The sequence below is a fragment of the Manacus candei genome, unplaced genomic scaffold (assembly GCF_025592945.1).
Source record: "Manacus candei isolate 608988 ecotype Guabito, Panama unplaced genomic scaffold, ASM2559294v1 h1tg000023l, whole genome shotgun sequence".
NCBI classification, from domain to species: domain Eukaryota; kingdom Metazoa; phylum Chordata; class Aves; order Passeriformes; family Pipridae; genus Manacus; species Manacus candei.
Genome location: NW_026138071.1, coordinates 15,306,500 through 15,322,617, shown reverse-complemented (window position 1 = coordinate 15,322,617; position 16,118 = coordinate 15,306,500). Strand labels below are relative to the sequence as shown.

Sequence of the window (16,118 nt, the reverse complement as noted above, 5' to 3'; positions counted from 1 at the left end):
CACTAGAATCACAAAACACACTGGGTTTTTTTCCTATGAAATTCTGTTCTTACAGAACTTTTGGAGAAGTCATTTGCACTTTTAAACAAAAGCCAAGAGCTAACTGAATTCATAGAAGAATTCAAGTGTGAGGGGCCAAATGCAAATCCGGAGATGATTCAGGGAGCCCACAGCAGCTGCTTGAAAATTGACAATCTCCTTGAAATGCTACAAGACAGGAGACGGCACCTGAACAAATTTCTTAAACACCAGCGCCAAGGACTGGAGCAAGTTCTGCAAATTTGTTTGTGGCACCAACAAGAGAACCAGGTAAGGGAAATCACAGTAAAAAAAAAAACACCGAACAATTGTTTCACAGTACAAAGAGAATAGGAGCTTCGATATATTTATTAGGCCAATATCTCTGGGCCACTTCTGTTTGATGAGATCCTAACTTTTTGAATGTTTGACTTTGTAACTATAGCTTCCTCAGAGTGTATTTTAATATAACTGTAACATCATCTAATGCAGTATTTCCATTATGTGGTTTGCTCCTCTAAGTTATTAAATTCGGAGTAGGTGTGTCAAAATACACAGTGCAGGCTGCCCACATTCAAACTGCCTGAGGTGTGCTTGGATTTAATATATTGCATGTAAGTGTGTGTGTTTTAAGACAGGAAGAAAGGGAGCGGAAAAAGGAAGTTTTTCCTAGTGGGAGTAATTTCTGGAAAGAAAAATGTACCTCTTCATAATTTTTGATCTGCGCTGTATTTGCTCCTTCTTTCTATAATCTTGCATTAGTGTCAGATGGTTTGAGAGCTTTGGCAGAGCCCAGGACAACGTATTGGTGTCAGAAACAATTCTCCTTCTGAAAATAGTGGTGGTTACCCTGGTGTGCTGGGTGCTGGTGCCCAGGCCTGGCAGTGGGGGCTGCAGGGCAGAGAGCTGCAGGATGGGGGTCTGCAGGATGGGGGTCTGCAGGATGGGGGTCTGCAGGATGGGGGTCTGCAGGGCAGAGAGCTGCAGGATGGGTGGCTGCAGGGTAGGTGGCTGCTGTGAGTGGAGCCCAGGGCTGCCTCATGCCCAACATAGCTGTTTGCAGAGGGCTCTGCCACAGCAACACCACAGGGCAGGCACAGCCCCTCTGCCCAGGTGGTGGTGCCACCACTAACGTGTGTTTAAGAAAGGGTCAAACACTGCACAGATACAGGGAGGAGTGAGCAGAAACAACAAAAAACAACACTGTGTACACCCAGGTCAGTCAAGAAGGAGGGGAAGAAGGTGCTCCTGGTTGTGGAGCAGGTATTCCCCTGCAGCCTGTGGAAGTTTTGGTAGAGACCACTCCCCTGCTGGGGACCATGGTAGAGACCCTGTTGGAGCAGGTATCTACACTGCAGATCTTGGAGGAGTTCACAATGGAATTCCCTGAAAGAACTGAGGCCACAGAGAGCCCATGCTAGAATAGGGTGTCCTGACAGGAGCTGCAGCTCCTGGAGAACCTGTGCTGAACACCCTAGAAAAGTGTGAGGAGGAAGCAGTCACTGAGAAGAACTGTAATGTATTGGCCATAACGCCCCATTCCCCATCCCCATGTGCCACTTGAGAGGGAAGAATAGTGCTGGGTAGAAGGAAGGTGTTTTAGTTTTTATTTCTCGCTAATTGGCAATAAATTAATTTTCCTCAAGTTGAGTCTGTTTCACCTGTGATGGTAACTGGTGAGTGATCTTCCTGTCTTTAGTAGATCACTCATTTTCCATGCTCATTTTCCATCTGATTTTCCTCCCTCTGTTCTGTAAAGGAGGAGAAGTGAGAGTGTGGCTGGCTGGGCGTCTGGCAGCCAGACAAGACCAACCCACAACAAGCTCAGCCATGCTGTTGGTTTGGAGTTCTCTACCCACTCCCCTCCAGTTATTTGTTGGAAAACTTGCTGGTGCTTCTGAACTGGCAGTGGGAAACGTAGGAAGGCAGTGGAAGACTGAGAACATTGAAATCACCTGGACCATAATCAGTGCAAAACAAGCAGCTTGGCAACCTGAGAAAAATGTTGAAGAGCCTTTTATTTCTGATATGAATTATTCATTGCAAACAGAGCAGATAATCATTGTAAATGAATGATAAGGTCTGATTCTTGAAACACCAGAGTGATTTTAGATTTCAACCAATCAAAACTACTGACTTTTTCAAATAGCTTTGAAAAATATTAACCTTGTCTCCTTTCCCATCTTTCACCAAAATCACTGAAAGCAAAATTCTGTTGGTTTCTTACTTAAAACGCAGTGAAGTGTTCCCAGCAGTTGCTTAAGAGCTAAGAGAGCACAATGAAATCACTCAGAGGTATTAGCTGTAGTGGAAGCCAACTGATTAAACTCACTGTAATGGAAAGGAATATTGCCAACTGGTAAAGGGATGAACACTTAGCTATAATAGGGTTAAAGAATCACTTTTTCCTCTGCCTAACATTACAGAAGTACTAGTTTGTTTTGCTAAGATAAATGATAAAGAAGAACAGCCCTAATTTACAGAGAAATTTTTATTTGACTTCTAGCACAGTTTTTATTGTCCACTCCATTCATTTGTATTTCAGTGAACCCATAGTAAATGTTCTGTGAAAATGTGCTTCCAAGAAAAATGTTTCAATCAGTAAGTACACATCTGGAGGATATGCTCACAAAATTAAGGCTCAGTAGTAAAATAATTTGTTTAATCTTCTAGCTCTGTTGAGCTCCTGAGATAATGTCACCAATATTTTATTTGTAGCTGAAAATATTTTCAACACATTTTGAAAGGTTCTTTCATATTTTAGGATTGTTTAAATTTATTAAAAATAGCTTCTACATGAGCATATAAAACAAAGAAGTCTCTAGTGTGCTATTAAAATCTGTAGTATCTAGAGCACAAAAATTCTTAGTATGCTGCATATGATTTAAGTATAGTGGTGATTTTCCAGGTTGAAAAGACTGGGGGAAGTCCCCTTGATACCAATAACTCATTTTTGCTACTATTTTAAAATGCAAAGCTTCACTCAGAACTTCTTGCCATGTGTTTACAAAGAAAGTGAGAGGTACCTACTGTGAGTTAAGCAGATATAAATGCAAGTAATTCTGTGTACTTTAGAAGATATATTTGTATACTGCATATGTTTTCTGAATATACTTGCTGAAGTAAGTTTAGTAAGATGTAATAATTTTTTTAAAGCTACTAAGATTATCCCACACAATTTTATCTCAATAGCTTTACTAGGTTTTTCAAGGTAGGGAAGGAGAGGTTCTACTAGGTCAAAATTACTCAGATCTGTAGTCTTTTACTGTATTCAAAGGGATATTTTTAAGTTACTCCAGTTCAAGGGAGAATGTACAAAACCTACATGGTGTCAAAAACCGTGCCTTTATACTACGTGTGGCTATAAATTGATTTCTTTTTTACTATTCCTTTCCTTCTGCATTTATTAACGTTCAAATAACACAAATGTAAGCATTTAAGTACAAGCATGAACATTAGGAATGAAAAATTAAAGGAATGAGAATGAGTGTGTGTTTTTTTGGATGAAACTGTCTTGTACATATTTTAAAAAATGGGCAATCACTTCTCAAATTATTCACTGACTGAGTTCTTTTTGTTATTTAATTAGGTAACATCTTGGTATACGAAAAACATCAGTGATTACTTTCAGAAGCAAAACTTAGGCTCATCTCTATTGGAAAATGAAGAGTTACTTCAAGAGCTTGAAGAAATGGAAGTCAAAGTGAAAGTAAGGAATAACATAATTGGTTGGTGAAGCAACTTTTAAAATGAGTAGGAAAACACAACCTTGGGCATTTAACAAGCAATATAGGAGTAGGTGTGATTAAGATATGTATTTCTATGTGTCTAAATTATTTTAGTCATTTTACTTCTTTTAATGCAGGCCTCCATGCTTCTCAGTGGTTTTTGCATTCCAAATTTTAAAAGCTATCAATAAAAAGAAGAATAATTCTTGATGTTGATCAGTTGTTTTTTCAATTTAGTGATCAAGTACCATACCAATAATTTACATATTAAACCATGTGACAAAAAATAAAGAAAAGCAATTTTATTCATGTTCATAAAGGATAAAACCCCAGCCATTTCTACCATAATTAATTGTCACTGAGCTGAATATGTGATTGGAGGAGATATTTGCCCATTTATTTCTTATAACAAAAAGTAATTGAAAGTGTTATTTTCATTGTTAATATCAGTTTTCCAGAGAATGAATCTGTTACCACCACTTATAAAAGCAAGATGGGATTAAAAAACAGTTGATATAAAAAGAAAGGATATTTGTATGATATACATTGCCTATATTTAGAACTCTTTTTAGGTACCTCAATTGTGCAGTCATCAGGTAAGTGCTGTTGCTGGGTCAGGATCATTCCTCACTGTATCATTTTCAAGCAATTGAATTTGGATAACCCAGATGACTGAGCAGGTCTTTTCCATCCAAAAACTATTCCAGTAGAAGCAAATGCCTTTTTAAAGGCTGTTGTGTTGACAACAACTAGCAGGCTTATGATTGTTCACAGCTATGCTTCCTTGTAAGCTTTGTGGTTAAATGTCACATTTGCCTGTTTGCATAATTAACAGTTAACTGCTTCAGGGCTGTGATGTAAACAGAATACAATAATATTTCTAATGCTTCTAAGAAGCATGTCAGAAAACACATTTTTTTTTGTTTAGGATAGATGAATACGTAAATGTAAATTCTTCTGAACAGACCTTTGGCGCAGAAAGAACAGATAAACAATAAATGAGTAAGCTGTGGGGACACATAAAAATGTCAAGGGGTCCTAAAGTATTACTGAATTTTAGAACTACCCAAATAATCATTAATCTTCCCCATGTTCCATTTTGAAAGTTTATCCTTTTAATTCACTGTCTGAATTAGAAATGATAGCATAAGTGCAGAAAGAAGAACAATATACATTTTCATTTTGTATAGTAATCCTTTCCATGGTTGACCATTCAGAAACTAACTTATAATGATAACTTTTATTATTGCAGTTTTACCTAACAATTCTTCTCCTATACATTATATAATAGATAATTCATATAATTGTACTGAATTGCCTTTTTTTTAAATAAGGTCATTTAAAAGTGTCTAGCATTAAACATTTTTGTTATGCATCCATGTGAATTATGACTTAGAACATCTTATCTTTAGCCTTCTGCTTTTCTTACTAGCAGGATGTTCTAGCAGGGGGAAATTAAATTCTTGAAGGGAATGTTACTGAATATGTTGGTTTTGCTTATGATATGCAGAAGAGTGGCTAGGTTGAACTGCATACTGCAAATACTGTTGAGAAAGCTGTGAGTTATGGGGCTTTGTGCTTTAGTTTTTGCAGCACTGAACCTCAAACATTTAGAACAGAATAAAGGAGGAACCTGGCATCTTGATTGTAAAATTCAGATAAATGTTCAGATTCAAATAAATTCAGATAAAATTCAGATAAATACAACCAAATATGTATTTCAGTAAATATTTTTTAGATAGCAGAGATTAATATTAAATGTCATCACTGCACAAAGTAGTGTGTTATCTGTATGATTGGAATACACTGAAACATGGAACAACCTAGAAATGAACTTGTCATCTTTGCTGACAAACTAAACAAAGGCAGCATTACAAGATCTATCATGTTTGCACATGAAATTCCCTGAATCTTCAGCAACTCACAGGCCTTCAGCATCGCATCCCTGATCTGACTTATTTATACATATGTATGTATTTTGGAACTGCAGTGCTGTTGCGTGAGATATTCATTCTGTTTGAGAAGCTGTTGATTAATTCCATGACAAAGTTTGGGGAAGGCCAGTGAAGAACTATGCACAATCTTAAAAAAATATTCCACAGGTCCTGGAAACAGATATATTATTCCCTCTGTATTCCCATACATGTGTGCACAAAATTCTCTTAAGCTGTTTTTCATGTAAAATTTTCATTTCAGTTGTTCATACAACATGACAGGGTCACTGTTTTATGGGATCTAATATTTCATCCCGGTAATGACACAAATTTCTGGTAAGTCTGAAATTACTTGTCACTAGTTTGTTCAAACAAGCCTACTTCAAAAAAAGGTTCTACTCAATCTCTGTAACTGACCTTGTCTCATTATTTTATAGCACTTTACTACTTTTTGTGCAATTAGAAAATTTCTTGAACAATAATTTTATATTTTCTTCCAAATCACCTGTGAAGTTATTAAATTTAATGTGGTGAGAACAAGTTTAGGAACAGAATGGTTTAAAAAATACAATTCTAGCAATTTATCTAGTTTTCTGTAAAGCAAACATCTGTAGTTCCCAAAATATGTTTTCAGGTTGCATTCAGACCAGCAAGATATTGTGAGGTATAACAATGCTGCTACATCTGTACAACATAATGCACTTTGCAGACAGTGACAGTATTGCTGTAAAATAACACCAAGTTACCTTGTAACTCAAACTGCTAAAAAAAAATGCAACATGTTTTGCTTTTTGAAGCTCTAGTTGGCATATCTTTTATACACATGCATGTGATCACCACACATTTGAGTATTTGCTGAGCACTTTTGTGGTATAGAGTAATCAGAATTGTTTTCTATTTGTTTGGATTTTGTCACAAGATATTTTTTTCTGCAAAAACTAATTTTCTCTCTGAAATCAAGAGTCCTTATGACCTTGACAATAACTTAATATGTGACAAAATTGTAAAACACTCATAAGTAGAAATTAAGTCCATCTTTTCAAATGTACAGCTTCACTGCATTAAGTGCCTCAAAATTCCTCTGCCTCTATTTTATTGAGCTACTTTTTAAAATGTCTGATTCTTAAATGTTTTATCAAGATAAAAACCAGACACCAGTTTTTACTGTCTATATATTGAAAGCAATCTTTTTAGCAATAGGAAAAATACAATATCAGTTTTTTTCTAGCAACACAAAATCTACGGTTGGAGTTACCTTCCCTTCAGAGATCCCTTTAGTGTCCAACTTATGTTGTAATAAACAAGGTGAATAATCCACATTAATTTCAGAGTGAAATGTAGTTGCAAGAAGTCTTCAGAAATCTTATCAATTCAGTTAACTATTTTATCTGCTTATGTGAGAAAATATGGAAATGGTTGCAAAAAACCATTTGATTTCATGTTCAGGAAGAACTCTTAGGAGTACCTTACACACTACTTGGTTAATTAATTAGTTACATGCTTTATCTGTAGCTTGGTCATTGCTTACAGCGGAGTTGATGTCTGCTGTCATTTGACTAGTTCCCTCATGCCAAAACTGAATGTTTCCAAAAAGCAGTTAGGGGCTTTAAATTATTTTCCATTGATGGAAAAAAATGTAGCTAGATTTTAATTAGTGTCTTTACCATACTGTCTGAGTGTCCATGGCTGTCTCATGGCATTCTGTTAAAAGTAATAAAGACATTGGTAAACTAGTCTGAAACTACCTGGGGATTTCTGTATTAGAATCTAAAGTAGTGTAAATAAATCTTTTCAAGTAACATTTCATATGTATACTATAGCCTTGAGGGTGTAGCGAAATGTTTCTGTGTAATAGCCATGCAAAGCAAGTTTAAGTGTTCTCACAAGGAGTAAGATAATGGAAAATTCCAATATCTAAACAGTTTCACACAAGATGTTTACTCACGTGTATTGTTGCAGTAAGTCGAACAGGACAAATGATTTGCTTAAATTGTTCAGAGACCAGACTAAGAAGGATTTACAGGCTTAGCATCTTATTTATGGGACTGGGCTGAGAGGAGAAAGGAGAATGATTTATTATGTTCTCAGGCTGGTATCTTATCTTGAACCTCACCTTGATAAGGGGTGAAACCACTGAAAACATTATTTCTAACTTGTAAAATAATTGAGCCCAAAATTAAACGCAAGGATTCACAATTGGAAAAAAAAGGCTTCAACCCTCGCAAACATTAGAAGGGCCCCCACGCTCCCACAAGGATTACCTGCTTGCTGTTGCATTTCTATGTGCATTGGAGGTGCTTGACATGGTAAAAAAGAAGTGCTAGCACCACTTAGTGGCCAAATAATTTCAGAGATGAAGAAAAGTAGTATTCTAAATTGTTTACGTTTGATCTAGTTTCTGCCACTTTCCAGGACTGAACAATGCTGGAATCAGTCCTCTTTTTTGTTTTTACTAAGGGTCAGTAGCACAGTGGAGTACTCTGGTTTACAGATCTGCATGCTTTTCATGCTTGGAGCAGCCATGTTAGATAATAACATGGTAATACTCTAATGAGCTTACAAGGTGGTTCTCAATGAAAAATTAAATATCACTAACAATGGTATTAATTGCTATATCTCCCAAATCTTCATTCGTGAAGCATAGCCATGAATTGCTATATTTGTTGACATTGATATGAGGATCAAGAGTATTGCATGTACCTGGGGTTTTTTTCCCAGATCTCACAGCTACTGCTTAGATGCATGGAAATGTTATTTCGCAGTTCAGTGTCTGTCTGGAGCTCTCTTCTGTGGCCTTCCTGAATGACTGTGCACCTTTACCATTCTCTGCATGGTTGCAAACCCAGACTATCCAGCACTTGCCAGTTTTTCTGAGATGGGCGTTCTGTTGAGTTGGACAAATGTTGCATTTCATAGCACAGCAGATGAAATACATGCTCCTGTATTTTGAAAGCTAGAACCAAGTATGTAAAGAAAAAGAATTTTTCTTTATGGGCAATTTTATTTTTACCTAAACATTCATCTTTTATGTGCAGCAAATGGAAATCTGCATTCATCTATTTGGTTCTTCTCAGTATCTGATTTTCCTGAAGTGCCATCTCATTTCCTTGGGAGAGTCTGTCTCTTATTTTTAACATTAACTGTCTATTATTTTTCAGTTAATGGTTTGGGATATGTTTGGTTTGGTTTTTTGTTGTTTGGGTTTTTTGGTTTGGTTTGTTTGGGTGGTTTTGTTTGTTTGTTTGTTTGTATTTTGTTTGGTTTTGTAGGTCTCTCTCTGTCCTGGAATTATCTTTTAACAGAGGTCAACAATTTTTGGGGGGGTGACAGACTTTGAACTACTTTTTCCTCTTTCTGTTTGTTGATTTTATCAGCTCACTGTTAAATACAGTGATACAGCCATCCACTGAACTTCACAGAAGACAGTTCATATGGTAATTGTCATAGCACCTCACAATCCCAGTTGTATTAGTGCACACTATTTTGTTTGTAATTTGAGGGAATTATATGATTGGTGGTTATACTGCAATGTAGTTCTTGAAGGTAAAAACCTTTCAAATATATTCCCAGGAACTAAATTGTCAGTGTACTGATGTATGCAATGGATCAGTTACAGGCAAATTTCGGGCTCAAAAAAAGTTCAGTTGTGAACATTTTTGCATATGAGAGAATAAGCTAATTTATCAAAATTCTGAAAAATACATATATTAACATTTAGTTGATTTGTGGTTTAAATGCTACTTTATCTACTATATGGATCATGATCTGAAGTCAAATAGGTGTGTTTCAAAGTTTTATACGTTTAACCCTAGAATATTCCAGTGCAAAAACTTTTATTTAGCTTTTCAGGTTTTAATTCAAAGTTAGAATTTTAAAGTCAGAAATGTTTATGTTATAGACCAAAAAAAACCATTTGTCCCACAATAATTGTTTAATAACAATTTGTAGGTATTTCTGAATTTTTTTCCCTAGGCTTGTGCTGGATATTTTAGAAGGTAGAAAAAGTTCAAGACTTTTACCTAAAGCAACAGTGTTTTTAGTTCATCAGTTTTAACACTCTTGAAAAATACTATAATGAAAGTAAAAAGAAAAAGTATATTTAACGTGAAAAAAGGTAAATAAGTTATTAATGCAGATCTATAGATTTTTACAGTAGCTTAGGCCCTCCATAGCAGAAAGGTAGAGTGTTCACAACAGTGGAAAAATGATTTACAAATCTAGCAGGATTTTCATAATTTTCCTTTTCTTACTCATCACATTTTCAAGATGAAGGGATATGCTACATTGCACAAAAAAAAAAGGATACCAATCAAATAAATCTGTAATCTGAGTCATTTCTACTTCTTCAGTGAAGGTATCAGTCCTTTTATATTTATTATCATGAAGTCTTTTTAAAATTTTTCCTCCATAAAAGGCTTACTTAATACCTAAATAATCTCTAATATCCTTTTAAATTGGTTTTAATGTAATGTAAATCTGCATGCTAAAATCATGTTTAGCATCTCTTTTATCATTTTAATTATGCATTATTTTTTAATTGACTTTGCTAAAATGTTTATCTCTTGTTACAACTTGCAGCAGTTAGTACCATGGACTAATTCCCACTGAAATATATATTGCCACCTAATATACCTTGTTAGTTGTACTTTTGAGTAAAATGAAAGGTATTTTTATATAAGTCATAATTTTGAGATTATCATGTTGGTATGTATTGACATCCCACCAGGCATCATGGCTTTTTATGCCGATGAGTTTATGCATATTTTAAAGTTCTTTTTGTTACCCATGTCAATACCTCTGTTTCAGCTTAAGTTCATGTGCTGTGAAGGGGCAGAAATTAATCCATAAGTTCAAGACAAGAACATACAGGCATAGTCTGAATGCATGTGTTTTCCATTTTGAGTTGTGGTTTTCATTGACTTGTGAGTAGTGCTGAATCTTCTTCCTGACTTGTTCAAGGTAATCTAGAATTCAGCAAGGAAAGTAGTCCTTTCTGTTGGAATTGCCATTTACTATTTAAGCTTGTTGAGAATTGTAGGATGTCTCTCACTTTTTAGTTTTTGAACCAAATGTAGTCCATACCAATAAGGAGGGAGAGAGAACTGCATCTGGTCAAGAAGTCTGTGTAAAATAAGTTGTTCATCTTTTTAAACAAGTGTTTTTATGTTCCAGTTGTTGTCAAAACAATGGGCAGTGTCAGTGCACTGAAATACAGAGACCAAAATAGTTATACTACTACTTACTGTACTTCAAAGAAGGATAAAGCAACATGGTGGGACACTGTAAGGGAATTAGAATTGCTGCTGTTTTGAAAGATCTATGAATAACCAGGTTACTTTTCTGGGGGAAAAATTCCAAAACCAGAAACTTTCACTAGAAATATTTTCACTAAAAAGAAACAACAAACATGAGGTCCATGATCTTTAAGCATGCTGAAAAGCATTCTTGTTGTGCCCTGTGTATGCTTCAGAGTGTTTTAATGAAAAAATTCTTATTTTAAAATATTCTTCTGTCTACTTTACCAGACATTTGGTACAAATTCTTGGAAGCAAGTGCTAAATTAATTGAAAAAAGGTTCTTCTATGATTTAATCAATTACTGGAAAAATGTGTTACCTAATTCATGGGAAATTGTAGTATAGTATTAGATGCTCCTTTGTTTTGAACAGTATAATAAGACACCAATTTTAAGTGTTGACAAGTACAGCAGCAATAAAGTACACTGTGTAAGAGTTTTAGTATTTTATAATTTTCTCCATAAAAAACATAGGGAAAAAAAAAAAAAGAAACAACCAAAGCAGTATATTACTTTTCTATGTATAATTGATTAAAATGGAATTTTTCCCATTAGGAATGGAATTCCACTGTGGAACAACTAGAAAGTGAAGCATTTAGGATCTTGCTTTCAGAGGACTATACAGAAAAAGAACAACTAAAACTTTCAAATCAGAAAATCTGTTTGTTACGAGAAGAAGTGTGCTTCCATATGGAAGAAAGGAAAACCCTGCTGCAAGAGGCCAATGACTTTTTTCACGCTGCTGACAAGGTTGGTAAGAAGCCAAGTTTGTAATAGTAGCTTGATAATAAAACTGTTAGTGTGCTCTTGAAGACTGATATATGTGGGATTAAGCAAACAGTTTGCTAAACAATTTGGAATTCAATTACCCTTTAATATGACCTTTTGCCTCAAACTTCTATCCAAACTGGCAAATGCATTCTGAAAAACTTTTTTTTTTTTAGGTTGTTTGTGTTTTTTTTAATTTTGTTTGTTTTTTGAAGTATATTGAGAAGAGCACTCAGTTTCCAAAGGAAGATATTTGGGAAATATTTATTTGCCAAAAATTGGACTTTAAGATCATGGTCTCTGTCACGATGGCATAAAACTGTATGAAGATACAGGATCTGTGCTGAAATACCCAAACTGTTACAGACTCATATGGATACCAGAAAGAATGTCTATTCTTGCAATGGTCTTCACAGGGGCTAATTATCATCAGTATTATTAGTAATGCAACCTTTTTTCCAAAACCTTTTAGTTAGGAGACTAGTTAGGAGTTTATTCTTAAGGTCTCCAAAGACCAAATGGTCTTTCTGTATTTTATAGAAGTTTTAAAAACTGTTTATTTCCAAAGATAGCTCCAACAACAATCTTCATAACTCTAGTGAATGTACTGAAAAAACCTTTAGACTTTGCCTGCACTAATTTTTATTTTGAGCAGCAGGTGGGGCTGTATTCACATGTGTCTTTAACCCGTACGACTTCCTTTGGTATTTCTTTAACAACATATAAACAACACCTGGATTTGAAATTATTTACTTATATCTTTTATTCCAATAAGTCTGATCTTTCTTGATTTCATTTGTAATGAGAAATCTGAGATGGGTTAATGAAAACAGTGTTAAAACTATTGCTGATAGTCACTGTCTTCCAGTTTGGACAGGGAGCTACACAAATAAAGACCATTGCTTTGAGAGCAAAGGTAATATCTTTCCAGAATATAGGGCTGTACTTTGTGGTAGTACCTGCTGAAGAAAGCACTATCTCAGATGTGTCTCCACAGCATTTCATTACAGCTGGTATGTATAAGAGTGAACAAATTGCTAGTTACTATAGTTCAGAAAAAAGACATTTTCCCTTGTTCTCAGGGTATACACCCGGACTTTCTTTACATGTAAAGGGCAAATGAGCCAAATTAATTGTTTTGAAATAACTTGAAGAGAGCTCCTTTTAGAGCTTGTGTAGCTCATTGTCGTTTTAATTTTTAATTATTTCAGACAAATAAAAAACCAGAAGTAGATGTTTTGAGTCAGTAAAAGTGGTTCATTTTCAGCTGCTACGCTCTTGGTTCATATTCCATATACTGTAGACAGCTGGATCATATTGTCCCCTAAGAATCTTACTGAATTTTCAGTTTTTTATTAATGTAAAACCTTGCAAAAACCTTTAAAGTCAAAGTTAGTCTTTGACTAGAATTCTAAGTCTTTGACTTAGCCTTAGAGTTCTTTTCTCTTCTGATATAGTAGTTTTAAAGTTGACATAATTACAGATAGTATTTTAGCATATATATATATATGTTTGTTGTCTCTCAGAATTCCTCTCAATGATGAGCTGAAGCTTCAAGAGCAATGTATTTTTAGACTATAAGTCTTCAAAATAATTCACTATACTGCAGAGTATATGATGTATTGTAATGTTGTCCTTACTCTATGTCCTTACTTCCTATATTGAAAGACAGGAGTCTTTTTAGAGTGCTTTTGTCACTTTTTCTGAAATTTGAAAGAGGAAACTTCTGCTTACACTAAAGGAAAACAGAGAATGGGTATAACAAAATCAAAGCTGTGTATGTGCAAAATTAAAGCCTACCATTTTAATATAAATATATTTAATTTTGATTTATTTGTTGGATATACAATTGAAAAATTTAAAGCATGGGAAAAAAAGTTTTGTTAACACTTTAAGAATGTGCTTCAGTAAAACTTTGGAGTGCTATTGTGTTGTATTACTCTTGTTCTTCTACTTCTATGGTTCTGCTTCATTATGTCAAATTGGCCTGACTATTGCTGGAAAAATGGAATAGTTTTAAATTTAAAAAGTAATCACAATTTTGCATGCCTATACTTATATTAACTCTCATTGAATTATACCTGAGCTCCTTTGTGACCTGCAAAGTCAATATCAGACCCTAAATTAAATTTTGCTTTTCATTTCTGAAGAAATGTCATATATTAAATGTTTATTGATCATCTATTTATTTAAAAGAATATACATACACATTGTAAATAGAAATATTAACAACAGATGCTTTTTTTTTTCTTCAGGTACTTGATGGTCTTGAAGGTATCGAGAATTATCGTAAAATCTCTAACTCAGAAGGCTTACGTTTTCCTACCTTGACAACGAAGTACGAGGAATTACAGGAAGCAATTAAAGGTTGCACAATGACTACCATGCAAAAGGGACAAACTTTAGTTAATAAAGCAGATTCTCACAGGTATTCCCTCCATTTTTGCATATGTGCTTCATTTCTCCATAATTAGTTGTTGCTTTATAACTTGACTGCTTAGAATCAGATTGCATTTAGAGCCAGTGTAGTTTACTAAGTAGGTGTGCATTTAAAGACTTAATGCTTCTGTCATAGTTCTCTGGTGGTATTTATACAAACCAATCTCTTTAACAAAAATCTTTAGGAATACCACTTGTAAGAGTGGTGTCAAACAATGAAGTTGGTATGTTGGGTGGTATTCAGAAACAGTGGTTCAGTTAACATTTTGGAAAAGTAAATGTATGTAACTGAAAAGTAAAATATTAATAGCTATGAACACTCCCTGCTGCCCCCTGTACTCCTTTTAAACCTTTTTGAAGATCAGAATTTCAGCAATTAGAATGTGAATTGATGCAAGATAAAAATACGGGTGATAAGCTCTGTGCAGAAAATATGGAAGTTTCTTCAGGTTTTAGTAGTTTTAATCCATGAATAAGTAACTTTTTTTCTTCTGAAGCTTTTTTAAATTGCAGTGATCATGCACTCCACATGTGTGATTTTTACACTGATGTAAAGCATGACCTACTTTAGAATCAGTTCTAGTGGCTTAATATCTCCTACTTTTCAGGTCTTAGCAGGAGGCTGGTGCAATAAGAATGAAGACCATTTATTTATACTAGTATGTTCTACTTCAAAGGCAGAGCAAATTACTCTGGCTGATGGTTGTCTACTGGTCAGCTTTTATGTCCTTAATTATTCCTAATATGTTAACACAAAACTGAAAGTGTTTATAAGACTCATGACCTTACAAAAAAAAAATCTGAAGTTCCTTCACCTGTCACCCCAGATGTAATTGTCTTGAACATAACAATGGGACAAAATAGAAAATTCAAATAAAAAGTTGAGAACACTTACAGCTGGTTTTACAGCTGTTGTTACTGCTTCCTGATATTTTAATTAGATATAAAGGAAGATGACTTTCCTCAGTGGAACTTTGACTGATTCCTAAACCAGCCATAATTCCAGAGAACATGCTACTGTCCTCTAGGACTTCATGTTCTGCACATGTGACCTCAATGCAGGTGTTGTGTTTCAAAATATGCCTGTACAGCACTGATTAATGTTAGGAACACTAAAGATCTTAGTAGAGAATGGATCCCTAAAATGACAAGTCATTAACTTTTTTTTGTTTATTAAGAGTTTTTTAAAAATGTTTCAACAGACCAACTCATCAGTGGGATGGTAAGATACCTTTGGTACACATTAAAAACAGTGAGATGAATTTTTTTGAAATAACCATATTGGTCCTTGTAAAATTCAACATAAACAGGTAATACTACAGACATATCTCCTGTGTGCCAAAGTGTTGCTCAAGATATTCTATAAATAAATAAAGAAGGTTAGATTTCTGCTTAGAAGACATTATAATTTTAAAAAAGGCAAAGCTTTACAGCTGAGGTAGCAGTGATTTAGAGAGGGAAAGTGAAACTTAATAGGCAACCTGACTAGAAATGTGTTTTGCTGTTTCTAAAGAACAGTGAAAAATTTCAGGCTTATAAATCATAAAAATAAAGAAGTCCTTTTATAAGAAAGCAGACACAGAATATTATGGCTTTTCAGTTTTTTCCCTGTTGCCTTCAGGCCTCATTGCCTGAATGTAATGAATTTGCCACATATTTCAATGAGTAGTACTACTACTTCTGTGCAAGTGGAACGCTTAATGTTCCTAGGCATGGGCTTGAGGATTACAATCATGGAATAATTTAAACTGACAAATAACTCTGGAGGTAATTTAATGCAATCCCTTGCCCCAAACCTGTCCAATTAGGTTGCTCAGGACCAAATTTTTGATATCTCCAAGGATGGAAATTGCACAGCCTCTCTGGCCAACCCGTTCCATTTCTTAAGCACTTTTCTTGTGAAACATTTTTTTCTTATAACTAGCCAAAGTTTCTG

General features: G+C 34.7%; 1 protein-coding gene across 1 annotated transcript in view; it reads left to right on the top strand.

Annotated features, from left to right (window-relative positions):
- The window catches only part of CCDC141 (coiled-coil domain containing 141), an 84,641-nt gene that overhangs the window by 28,784 nt on the left and 39,739 nt on the right, over nt 1-16,118 (top strand). Inside the window, exons 11-14 of the mRNA XM_051787291.1 lie at nt 56-309; nt 3,608-3,727; nt 11,531-11,725; nt 13,999-14,171. Of these exons, the coding sequence (XP_051643251.1) occupies nt 56-309; nt 3,608-3,727; nt 11,531-11,725; nt 13,999-14,171 (742 nt within the window). The remainder of the gene's footprint in view (nt 1-55; nt 310-3,607; nt 3,728-11,530; nt 11,726-13,998; nt 14,172-16,118) is intronic.